At 36.8% G+C, this 12,290-nt stretch overlaps 1 protein-coding gene across 6 annotated transcripts in view; it reads right to left on the bottom strand.

The window, feature by feature from the left end:
- Positions 1,238-12,290, bottom strand: part of SESTD1 (SEC14 and spectrin domain containing 1) — a 129,658-nt gene continuing 118,605 nt past the window's right edge. For 5 of the 6 annotated variants that reach the window (XM_021075320.1, XM_021075318.1, XM_021075322.1 and 2 more), the window contains one exon: positions 1,238-8,875. In XM_021075320.1, the coding sequence (XP_020930979.1) occupies positions 8,746-8,875 (130 nt within the window). In that variant the 3' untranslated portion in view covers positions 1,238-8,745. The remainder of the gene's footprint in view (positions 8,876-12,290) is intronic. The other variant, XM_003133513.5, reaches the window with a different exon arrangement.

Genomic DNA, 12,290 nt, shown 5'->3' on the forward strand with positions numbered 1-12,290 from the left:
TGTATGTTGAATTGTCAGTCATATGTACTTAACTTGGACAAGGCATAGGACTTGCCAACTTCCAAATTCAGCAACTGTAAATTCTTGGGAGCCATTCTAGAGCTGCTATTTTTTTGTTTGTTTGTTTGTTTGTTTTTTAGAGTCATGCATCCAACACGTGGAAATTCTCAAGCTAGGGGTATAATTGGAGCTGCAGCTGCTGGCCTACACCACAGCCACAGCAACACCAGATCTGAGCCATGTCTGCGACCTGCACCACAGCTCACAGCAACGCTGGATCCTTAACCCACTGAGTGAGGCCAGGGATCAAACCTGCATCCTCATGGATACTAGTCAGGTTCTGAACCTGCTGAGCCACAAGGGGAGCTTCCTAGAGCTGCTATTATTAATTGTATTACTTTAAATATAGCTAACTTTGTTCTGATATGCATTCCCCAGCCTTAAATACACATTCATCTTTTCAATCTTAAAAACAGACTACTCGTTAGGAACAAAAGATATTTAACCACTACCTACTGTGATGATAACTTAACAATTTCTGACAATGTAGGACTTAAGAAAGCCCTGAGTTTCTGTGCCAAGCATGTGGGAAGGTGGGAAGGGGGCTGTTGAAGAAGGAAGGACAAGCACAAGGGTAAGTGTGTTTATCTTCTATCTTCTAAGACTCCCAACTATTTCGGAACAAAGGAGTTACATTTTTGTTTTAATCAAATATTTTAGAGAATATTGTCAGAAAAAAAAATTAAAGTTTTATAAAAAATAATTTGAGTAATAATTCAAAGATGCAGAATCGGGAGTTCCCGTCGTGGCGCAGTGGTTAACGAATCCGACTAGGAACCATGAGGTTGCGGGTTCGGTCCTGCCCTTGCTCTGTGGGTTAACGATCCGGCGTTGCCATGAGCTGTGGTGTAGGTTGCAGACGCGGCTCGGATCCCGCGTTGCTGTGGCTCTGGCGTAGGCCGGTGGCTACAGCTCCGATTCAACCCCTAGCCTGGGAACCTCCATATGCCGCGGGAGCGGCCCAAGAAATAGCAACAACAACAACAACAAAAAAAGACAAAAGACAAAAAAAAAAAAAAAAAAAAAAAAAAAAAAAAGATGCAGAATCGTAGGATTATGTTATAACCAGTGTGACTTAATTCTCCCTAGCTTTAGTGAACAATCTTATTGACAGGAACCAAACTTGTTGTCCAAAGCGATAACATATCAAAGAAAAACATATCAAAATATGCTGCCATTAATTATATTTTTAAACATTTTTATTGCATTTACAATGTGTATGGAACATTATAAGGATTTACAGTAGAAGCCAAATATCCCAGCCCTTAAAAATCAAATAGTAAAGACTGGATGAACTATACACAGATATTTTTGAACACAAACACTGAAAACATACATATGACAATAACTTTATAGGCTTATACAGATAACTGCTATTTGTAGTAGAATAGGAGGGAAGGATAAGACAAAGGGGATAAAAATCACTGCGGTGTGAAATAACTATAGCTGGGTGGTACTGAATAAAAAGACAATATTGAAAATATGATTTGTAAAGGCTAAAATGTCCTGCAAAAAACATAGCTATCCCTTATGCACAACTGTGAGGTAGAATTCTCCCCACCCCATTTGGGGGATTTTTCACATCCCGATGGTTCTCTCACAATGCTGTACCTGTGACTGACTAGCAGTACCTGTTTTCTACTATCCCTTCTGCCCCCATTGAACAGAAGTAATCTTTACTGTTCAGTTATCAGTCTTATTTTACCTACAGCAAGTGGGTGGCAAAAGTTAGTAACATAAACCAGTGCTGTATCTTCTAGTTAATTTCATCACTACACTTGGGTAAGTGCTTTAATCTTTCAAGGAGTGAAATGAATGCTAAAATTTCAGGAGTAGGAACCACCTGGGGTGCTGTTTTGGGCAGACAGGCATCTGTTTTCCTCAAATAACACCAACTGCCAACTGTGAACAATGCCATTTCTATCCCAAACCCACTTCTAATATTTCAAATATGATTCATAAAAATAGTTCACACTTTTCTACACATCCAAAATATAGTGGAAATCCAGGACACGGCACAATCACATTGAAAAAAGAGTATGGCAGTTTCTTTGAAAACTACCCTGTAACACAGAAATTCTAATCCTAGGAATTCATCCAAGAGAAACGAAAGCCTATATTCACAAAAGACTATATTAAGAATAATCATAGCAGCTTTATTTAGAATTGCCAGTACTGGAAACAGTCTGGGTATTTATAAATAGGAGAATGGATAAACTGTAATATAATCATACAATGGAATACTAGTCGGCAATTAAAAAGGAATGAACTATTAATATCACATGGATAAATCTCTAAAACATGGTAAGTGAAGAAGCTATCTAGAAAGAGTATTTGCTGTGTAACTATTTACACAAAGATCTAGAAGAGACAAATCTTATTTATGGTAGAAAAAAGAATAGTGGTGGCCTATGGGGGTGGGGTGAGACAAAGACTGATTAGAAAGGGCCATGTGGGAATTTTCGGATAACATCTTTTATTTTGATAGCACTGTATGCATTTCCCAAAACCCAACAGATACACATTTTAGATTTATGCATTTCATTGTATGCTAATTTTAGATCATGATAAAAATGTAAGCAAATATCGAACTCTAGTTAATGATATGTATGCTGGTGCAGGAAGTATGCAGCTTTTTGCAATTTAAAATGCATCAAAAATAATCTGGATTGATGAATTGATGTATGAATAGATGTGATAAAGCATAGTTAGTGCTAACTATCGACTGGATGAACATTCTATATAATTTTATTTTTGAAAAATTTTATTATAAACAGAGAAATCAAGAGTGCAATGCTTATGAAATAATGCCACTGTTGCTTGATCTCATAGCAACATACTCATCAAATTCTTCCCAAAAATGTCAACTTGGAAACTAAAGAGCTTGTGAAAAGATATTCCTGAGTATGAGATGGGCAATCAGTTCTCAAATCTATGCTGGCTAAAAACTGTCAAAGTGATATTTCAATCTCCTCACAACTTAAAAAAGTGTAATGCATATACTGATTGATTGTATATTCTGAGCTAATTGTTGGTTCTATAGACTAACATAAGAGTTAAGATGAAAACACAGTCTTGAGGGAAAAATCAAGCATAGACATTTTCACCCTGACTACTAAAACTAAGGAACAACCAGGTAGCTGTAACGGAAAAGATGTATACACCCAAAATGCGATGTGAGGCTTGATCACAGTGAACAGGCCCCTATTTCTGAATGGAAGGACACCCGAGTCATCCTCCTGTCTCTTCAAGGAGGGAAACATTTGGGGACATTCTAAAGAAATGGCATATGATTTGTAAATATTTCTATGGTGACACCTTGAGATTCACTAAGAAAGGCTTTGGGCTTCAATAGCCTTGTGTCAGAAATAGTTTTCCACATGCCTGACTTAAGACCCATAACACCACCACTCATATCTGAAGTTGGTAACCTGGAAATCCTGTCGTGGTTCAGTGGTTAACAAATCTGATGGGCATCCATGGGGATGCAGGTTCGATCCCTGGCCTTACTCAGCAGGTTGGGGATCTGGTGTTGCCACGAGCTGTGGTGTAGGTTACAGACGCCGTTTGGGTCCTGCGTTGCTGTGGCTGTGGCGTGGGCCGGCAGCTACAGGTCGGGTTTGACCACTAGCCTGGGAACCTCCATTTGCTGCAGGTGTGGCCCTGAAAAGCAAAAATAAAAATACAAAATAAAAATAAAGTTGATAACGATTTTCAGTTATTCGCTAAGAATTCCTGTATCATTATATGTGGTATTTTGTGTATTACCTCCTAAGAGTTTTCTAACAAAAATCATCTTTTTAACTTATAAACTTTTTAAAAGTCTACTTACTGCTGTCAAACTATGTGGTCTTAGTTCTGGCTTTTCTTGTGATCTCTAAGTTTTCATATCCTAGTACAGGCTCTGTTTTATCTGGAAGAACACAGACTAGTTTTGTCACAAGTCTGCTTTAAAATATAAGTCATGTTATTCAGCATCATATCTATGAGCCTTTTTAAATGTAAAATGTATTAACATTTCATGGAGCACCCTTAGTTCTATCAGTCTCCATTACAGGACCAGTCTTTTTTTGTTGTTGTTTTTATCACTGCCCAGGTTTACAAGATTGTTCTTCTCTATCACAGCACAAAGCTGGTCAGATTCCTGCTCTTCTTTCTACAAGTTGGTGCCAACTCACTAAGATCCAGTCTGAGTATGGACTTTTCCTAACTTTCTTACTTATTAATGGAATTGTGATGGTTTCCTGTCAACCTCAAAGTAGATGATATGCCTCACTTGTCCTCCATCTGACTGGCCTATCAGCCTGCCGTAAGAGTTAATTTGTCAGATTTAAGTCTTGCTATTGACTGATGAGCTGACGCCACTCTGGGTATTTTCAGGATGCAGTTATGGATGGAGGAGAACAGAGCACTGGGAGATGAGCACAATGTTCCCTTTCTCCCATGACCCCATGACTATCATCTGGGACAAGAGCAAGATTAGATCACACTCCCTGTTCTAGTCTGAAAAGATTATAGTAGTAATACCTTCAATTTCGAATTACATTTTAACATGATTGTACTTCATTCTTGAAATTATTTCATATGATTTCTGCATTTTACAGATCCAGAGAAGTTTAGCATTTTTTTTTTTTAACCAAGGTGAGTAAACAGCAAAGCCCAATTTTGAAAACAGGTATTTAAACTCTGAACTCTTTACATTATATTCACTACAGTTCTTATTTGAGCCTTTATGCTCTTTTTTTTACTATCCTTGCCATTCTGTACATTAGCTAAACCTAGATTTTATGTAGTACATACTGAAGTCAAATAATGTCAGCTGTTAAATCTGTACTTCATTTTGCCTCATCAAGGTATTTATTGCCCTACATACTCTGAAGCATTATTTTCCACTCCCAACTGCAGCTTTTTATTTTTAGAACTTCAAGTTAACACTGGTTAAATTTGCTGATTAGGCTAACTGGTCAGCTACGTTCTAGGCAATCTTCTTAGAGAACTTTTCCTTTCAGGGTTTAAGCAAAGGCACGCCAATCATGTAACTCCTGTCATTGATGATATTTACTTATGTTAATTTCCTATGCCATTTTCAATATGCTCAAGATGTGGAGGGACTTCAGCAGCTATAATATGTTTAGTTTTCAGAAACCACAGTATTTTACTATGGTTCTATGAGGATGAGAAAAGTACACAGTAACTTTCAATCTCTCTGGCAAGGAACTTACAATGCAGTAGAGAATTCTGAATTTTCTCCAAATTCAGACAGTACGGTGAGATAGGGTCAACTAATGTCATAATCATGCCATTGGGTACAATGAGTTTGTGTATGATTTACTCAGCACTATTACAAAATTAATTATCAGGTTCATCTTAAGGAGTATGCCACTAACAATAATAACACAATCAATAGTATATCCCATACATCAACTGACAGGGTAATGAAACAACAAACACATTAATACTATGTAACACTTGCAAGTACTGGCCAATTTAAAGGCTTAAAGGGTAAGAGAAGTATCCAACCTTCTACACTTCAAGGAGGCCTAGAATGACCATCAACATCCTAGCTGGGAGGCTTGGCAGTTTCATCAATATTGCCAATAAGTCACCATAGTAGAATAAGGTCACCTACAATGAGGACTAGGAATAAAGTCAATTTTATCTGAAATGAAGTTCCTATCTTTGCACCATAACTCTACTGGGTTAGACCTGTGAAGAACAGATGCCAAAACTACCCTTCAATATTGAGCTTACATGGGAGCGAACAAATGACTTGGAGACAAAAAGAAAACCCAAACCAAAAAACCAACACCAAACAAAGCTAGCCCAATTCAGATTTCAATAATTCCCTGAGATGCACTAAAGTAATGTGGAAAGCTGTGGTAAACTAAACACCAGTTAGAAATGATCATTCTTTCTCTGTTATATTTGTTGGCCAACGTTAATTTATGATGCACAAAGAACTGATCATTTCAAATAGATGCAATCACTTCCTTCACAGTCCTTCAACAGGTACTGTGGCCTTATGAAAAAAATCATTAGCGCATTGTTGAGTTTTCATTCATAACTGCCTGTGCGTATATGGATATACATATAGAAAGTAGAGCAAAGTTACAAATGAAAAGCAACAATATTTACGTTAAAAGCATATTCATCTTCATTTGAAATACTCAAGTTACAAACATGTTCAGATATGCCTTATTTCACTTTTGCTGTAGGCAGGACAGCTTAAGGCACCTAAAAATGAACTCATTTGACAGTAAGTAGGTGAGCTGATGGTAGAACTAAAGAGTCTCATTACTTACAATCCAGTTCCTTTCTGGCAGAGTCTTAATAAAAACATTCTAATTACTGTGAAATTCAGTAGAAGAAACAGATATTGAGTGTAACTAAATATCTAAATTAATATCTAAGTATCTAAAATACCAAGACTTCCTAATAAGTAGATTCACTCATAAGCCAGTCCTAACTTTAGGAAATCTGTTTAAAACATACTTCAGACTACAATATAAGAGGGATTACTACTGATGCTTACCAAAGACCATTCGTGTATAGGGGAAATGAGCGACTATCACGCATGAGCAAAAGGCTGGGAATGGGAGAAGTCAGTCTCATAGGATTCCTGCCCTCAAAAGAGCTGATAATGGAGCAGGTACAGACACAAACAACTGTAGCATGTGGTTAGCACCATCATGAAGATGGAAATGAAGAATCTCAAAAGTTCAGACTCATAGAAGTTAAGTCCTAAAAGACTGAGAGCATTATCAAATATAGAAAAAACTCCCTGGATGTTCTCAGAAGCAGTGGCAGCATAAAAGGGAGCAGTTGAATGTGTCCCCCAGATTTTCTGGCACATCTGATTATTAAAACTAGATGCATCTTTAACTAAAATTACTCTAAAGAGAAGGTGAAAAATATGATAAATAACTTCGTCTAGGTTGACATGTCAAGCAGGTAGTCAAAAGCACAGGTTTAGAATTCTGAACCAAATACTTAACGCAGGACACTGGGATGAAAGAGAAACTTTAAGGATGAGATACCTCCAGAAGCATGCTGAAGACAGAATCTGAGCGAGCACATTTTAGTAGATGCATTTTAAGTAAGAGTTATGCGATTGGACTCAGTTACGGCGAGAAAAACATCTTGGAGGGAGGAGACACTGTCTAGGAAAGGTTGCTCAATGGTATAAATGCTACAGAGACAGAGAAGGAAAAGGGAGGCAGCCTGAGGAAAAAAAAAAATCATTCAGTTTGGGAACTGGGAGCCCACTGAGAACTGTTACACCACAGTGCTGTGTAAAACCAGATGGCAAGGTGCTGAGCAGTGAGAGATGAGGATATGGGGCGATGAATATGGATTTTTCCAGAGTCCAGCAGTGAAGAACACTGGAGAAACTGGCAGGCTCAGGGTGAGTTTTTTTTTGCATTGGAAGATACATGAGCATTTCTGTAGACAACGAAAAGGAACCAGCATACAATTCTTTGCATAATTTTGTATTGATCACAGACTACAAAATTATTTTTAATCTTTCTCAAAACATTTTCTGAAATAAAAATTAACACATTATATGAAATTTTTTCACTTAAACTTAATATAAACTTAAAAGCACTAACATTTTACAAATTTTATTTCTAAAAGAGTTGTATAATTTTTGTTATACTACTTCAGAATCTTGCTTCTAATCTATCATGAGAAATTACATTTTATTAACAATTGCTATTTTAGTCTGAGAAAGATTACTCTGATATAAAGGATTACACCTAAGTAACTATGTATGCCTTCTTCCCTAGCCCTCCTCCCCCCAAAACAAAATATCTTCAAAGTAGTAAATAATTTGCATAACATTTTTCAAGTTGAGGAAGAGAAAAATTAGAAATAATTCCATTATTCATAAGTTCTTAAAGATCTAAATTGTTCTTCACAATTATTTTCCATGATAAAACATGCTTATTTATTATATATACATGCTTACATATGAATCTCCTGGCTAAAACACATGCAACCAACATGAAAAAACAAATACTAAACCATCCTCACAATCCTAAGAATGCCATTTTAAATAAGGCACTCATGTTTGGAAACAGGATGTAACCACCAAATTAAATAAGATGTTTAAAAGAAGTCTTTTATTAAGCACAAACAACTTTTAATACATTATCAAAACAAATAAAAAATGCCTTTTAATGAATATATCAAAAATCTGAACCTTTCCTTCATACTGACACAATAAAAATAATCAGTTGTGAAGAATTACAAAGTAAAATTTTGAGGACACCACTACCTACTAGTAACAGTTTAACTATAGTCTAAATTTACTACATCACCTGGGGAGGAGGGGCAATCATTTCTTACATAGAGAATTCCTAAACTCTTATTAGCACCATTCAAAGCTTATTATCAGTTGTTCATCTACAAACTGACAGGTCAGGTAAAGCTTTAAAGCAAGTTTTCAGTGCAATGTTTACAGTTCTTTCTTTTAAGATACTTGGAGTCTATGGTCTCAAAGTATGTTACATAATTATGCCTTGGTAGTAACAAGGTTTTAACATGTGGAGAGAAATGTGTAATGGAAAGAAATGAGGCTTATCCTGGCTGTGAAATGCATCTTAAAAGTATCGTAGCTCATGTTGTAGTATGCCGACTCCATGCGGGACTGTGAACTGCAGATCTGGGGAAAGAAGGCAGCTATTAGCTCTCCGTAGCCATCATTTCGGGATGTCTCAGCTGCTGCCTTTTGAGACTAACTAGTTTCATCCTGTCTCTGATGTGTTCTGCAGTAGAAGCCATGTCACTTGGACTCCCAAAATACTGTTCAGTTCTAAAAATCAAAACAGAAAAATCCCAATCAGATTAACACAAATTCGCTGACTGCAGTGAACGCCAAAGGAAGCAAAAATTACTATAAAAATTACCTACATGATACGGTGTTAGTTCATTTGTAGACCATACTGTTTATCTTTGCGTAGCAATTCGGCAGGAGAAACATTTTTTAAAATGTCATAAAATATAGTAAAACATGTTGAGAAAAATATATTAATGGTATAAACACTCTTATGTGCACTTGTGATAATCTCAATTAACCAAACAATGCAACAATAGAGATGTTCTGCTTTCAGCTTGGGGCCCATATACACAGTTTTATTTTATTTCTTTTTCCAGTATTGCCTTCCTTAATTTTATTATTTTTTCCTTTACTTACTTTATTTTTTTATTACTGAAATGAATTTATCACATCTGTAGTTGTATAATGATCATAACAATCTCATTTCACAGGATTTCCATCCCACAGCCCAAGCACATCCTCCCACCCCCACAAACTGTCTCCTCCGGAGACCGTAAGTTTTTTAATGTCTGTGAGTCAGCATCTGTTCTGCAAAGAAGTTCCGTCTGTCCTTTTTTCAAGTTCTACATGTCAGTGAAAGCATTTGATGTTGGTGTCTCATTGTACGGCTGACTTCACCTAGCATGATAGTTTCTAGGTCCATCCATGTTGCTAAGAATGCCAGTATTTTGTTCTTTTTAATGGCTGAGTAATATTCCATTGTGTATACGTACCACATCTTCTTGATCCACTCCTCTGTCAATGGACATTTAGGTTGTTTTCATGTCTTGGCTATTGTAAATAGTGCTGCAATGAACATTGGAGTACATGTGTCTTTGCCAGTCATGGTTTCTTCTGGATAGATGCCCAGGAGTGGGATTACTGGATCAAATGGTAGTTCTATGTTTAGTTTTCTGAGGCATCTCCATACTGCTTCCCACAGTGGTTGCACCAATTTACAATTCCACCAACAGTGTAATAGGGTTCCTTTTTCTCCACACTCTCTCCAGCACTTATTGTTCATAAGACTTTTGGATGATGGCCATTCTGGCTGGTGTAAGGTGGTACCTCAGAGTGGTTTTTATTTGCATTTCTCTAATAATGAGTGATGTTGAACATCTTTTCATGTGTTTCTTGGCCATATTTATGTCTTCTTTGGAGAACTGTCTGTTTAGATCTTCTGCCCATTTTTGGATGGGGTTGTTTGTTTTTTTGGTATGGAGTTGCAGAAGTTGTAAATTTTGGAGATCAATCCCTTGTCAGTTGATTCACTTGCAAAGATTTTCTCCCATTCTGTGGGTTGTCTTTTCATGTTGTTTAGGGTTTCCTTTGCTGTGCAGAAACTTTTAAGTTTGATTAGGTCCCATTGTTTATTTTTGTTTTTATTGTCAATACTCTAAGAGATGGATCTGAGAAGATGTTGCTGTCGTTTATGTCAGAAAGAGTTTGGCCTATGTTTTCCTCTAAGAGTTTGATAGTGTCTGGTCTTATATCTAGGTCTTTAATCCATTTTGAGTTTATTTTTGTGTATGGTGTGAGGGAGTGTTCTAATTTCTATCATTTACTTGTGGCTGTCCAGTTTTCCCAGCACCACTTACTGAACAAGCTGTCCTTTCTCCATTGTATATCCTTGCCTCCTTTGTCATAGATGAGTTGGCTGTATGTGTGTGGGTTTAATTCTGGGCTTTCTATCCTGTTCCACTGATCTGTATTTCTGTCTTTGTGCCAGTACCATACAGATTTGATGACTGTAGCTTTGTAGTATAGTCTGAAGTCCGGGAGCCTGATTCCTCCAGCTCCATTTTTCTTTTTCAGGATGTCTTTGGCTAGTCTGGGTCTGTTGTGCTTCTAAACAAACTTTAAAATATTTTGTTCGAGTTCTGTGAAAAATGTCATTGATAGAGATTGCATTGAATCTGTAGATTGCCTTAGGTAGTATAGTCATTTTGATAATATTAACTCTTCCAATCCACGAGCTTGGTATATCTTTCCATCTATTTATATCATCTTTGATTTCTTTCATCAGTGGCTTATAGTTTTCAGAGTACAGGTCTTTTGTCTCTTTAGGTAGGTTTACTCCTAGGTATTTTATTCTGGACGCAATGCTAAACGGGATTGCTTCTCTAATTTCTTTTTCTGCTCTTTCATTGTTAGTGTATACAAATGCTGTCGATTTCTGTGTATTAATTTTGTATCCTGCAACTTTGCCAAATTCGTGGATGAGCTCTAACAGTCTTCTGGTAGAGTCTTTAGGATTCTCTAGGTATAGTATCACGTCATCTGCAAATAGTGATAGTTTTATTTCTTCCTTATCAATTTGGATTCCTTTTATTTCTTTTACCTCTCTGACTTCCAGAACTATGTTTAAGAGTAGTGGCGAGAGTGGACATCCTTGTCTTGTTCCTGATCTCAGCGGGAATTCTTTCAGCTTTTCACCATTGAGAATGATGTTTGCTGTGGGTTTGTCATATATGGCCTTTATCATATTGAGGTAGGTTCCTGTTATGGCCACTTTCTGAAGGGTTTTTTATCAGAAATGGGTGTTGGATTTTGTCAAAGGCTTTTTCTGTGTCTATTGAGAAGATCATATGGTTTTTATTTTTCAGATTGTTAATGTGGTGTTATGACACTGACGGATTTGCAGATATTGAAGAACCCTGGCATCCATGGGATAAATTCCACTTGACCATGACGTACAATCCTTTTAATGTATTGAGTATGCGGTTTGCTAGGATTTTGTTGAGTATTTTTGCATCGATGTTCATCAGTGAAATTGGCCTGTAGTTTTCTTTTGTTGTGGTATCTTTGGTTTTGGTATCAGGGTGATGGTGGCCTCATAGAATAAATTTGGGAGTTTCCCTTCCTCTGCAATTTTTCATCTTGGTTGAGTCTTGGAAGGTTGTACTTTTCTAAGAATTTGTCCATTTCTGTTAGGTTTTCCGTTTTATTGGCATATAGTTGCAGGTAGTAGTCTCTTATGATCCTTTGTATTTCTGTGATATCTGTTGTTACTTCTCCTTTTTCATTTCTAATTTTATTGATTTGAATCCTCTCTCTTCTTTGCCTGGTAAGTCTGGCTAGGGGTTTATCAATTTTGTTGATCTTTTCAAAGAACCAGCTTTTCATTTCATTGACCTTTTCTATGGTTTTGTTTCTATTTCACTGATTTCTGCTCTAATCTTTATGATTTCTTTCCTTCTACTAACTTTAGGTCTTGCTTGTTCTTCTCTCTTGAGCTGCTTTAGATGTCAAGTTAGCTTGTTTATTTGAGCCTTTTCTTGTTTCCTGAAGTGGGCTGGTATTGCTATAAACTTTCCTCTTAGAACGGCTTTTGCTGCATCCCATAGGTTTTGGAGTGTCGTATCTTCGTTGTCATTTGCTGCTAGGTATTTTTTAATTTCCTCTTTGATTT

Source organism: Sus scrofa, chromosome 15 (assembly GCF_000003025.6).
Source record: "Sus scrofa isolate TJ Tabasco breed Duroc chromosome 15, Sscrofa11.1, whole genome shotgun sequence".
NCBI classification, from domain to species: domain Eukaryota; kingdom Metazoa; phylum Chordata; class Mammalia; order Artiodactyla; family Suidae; genus Sus; species Sus scrofa.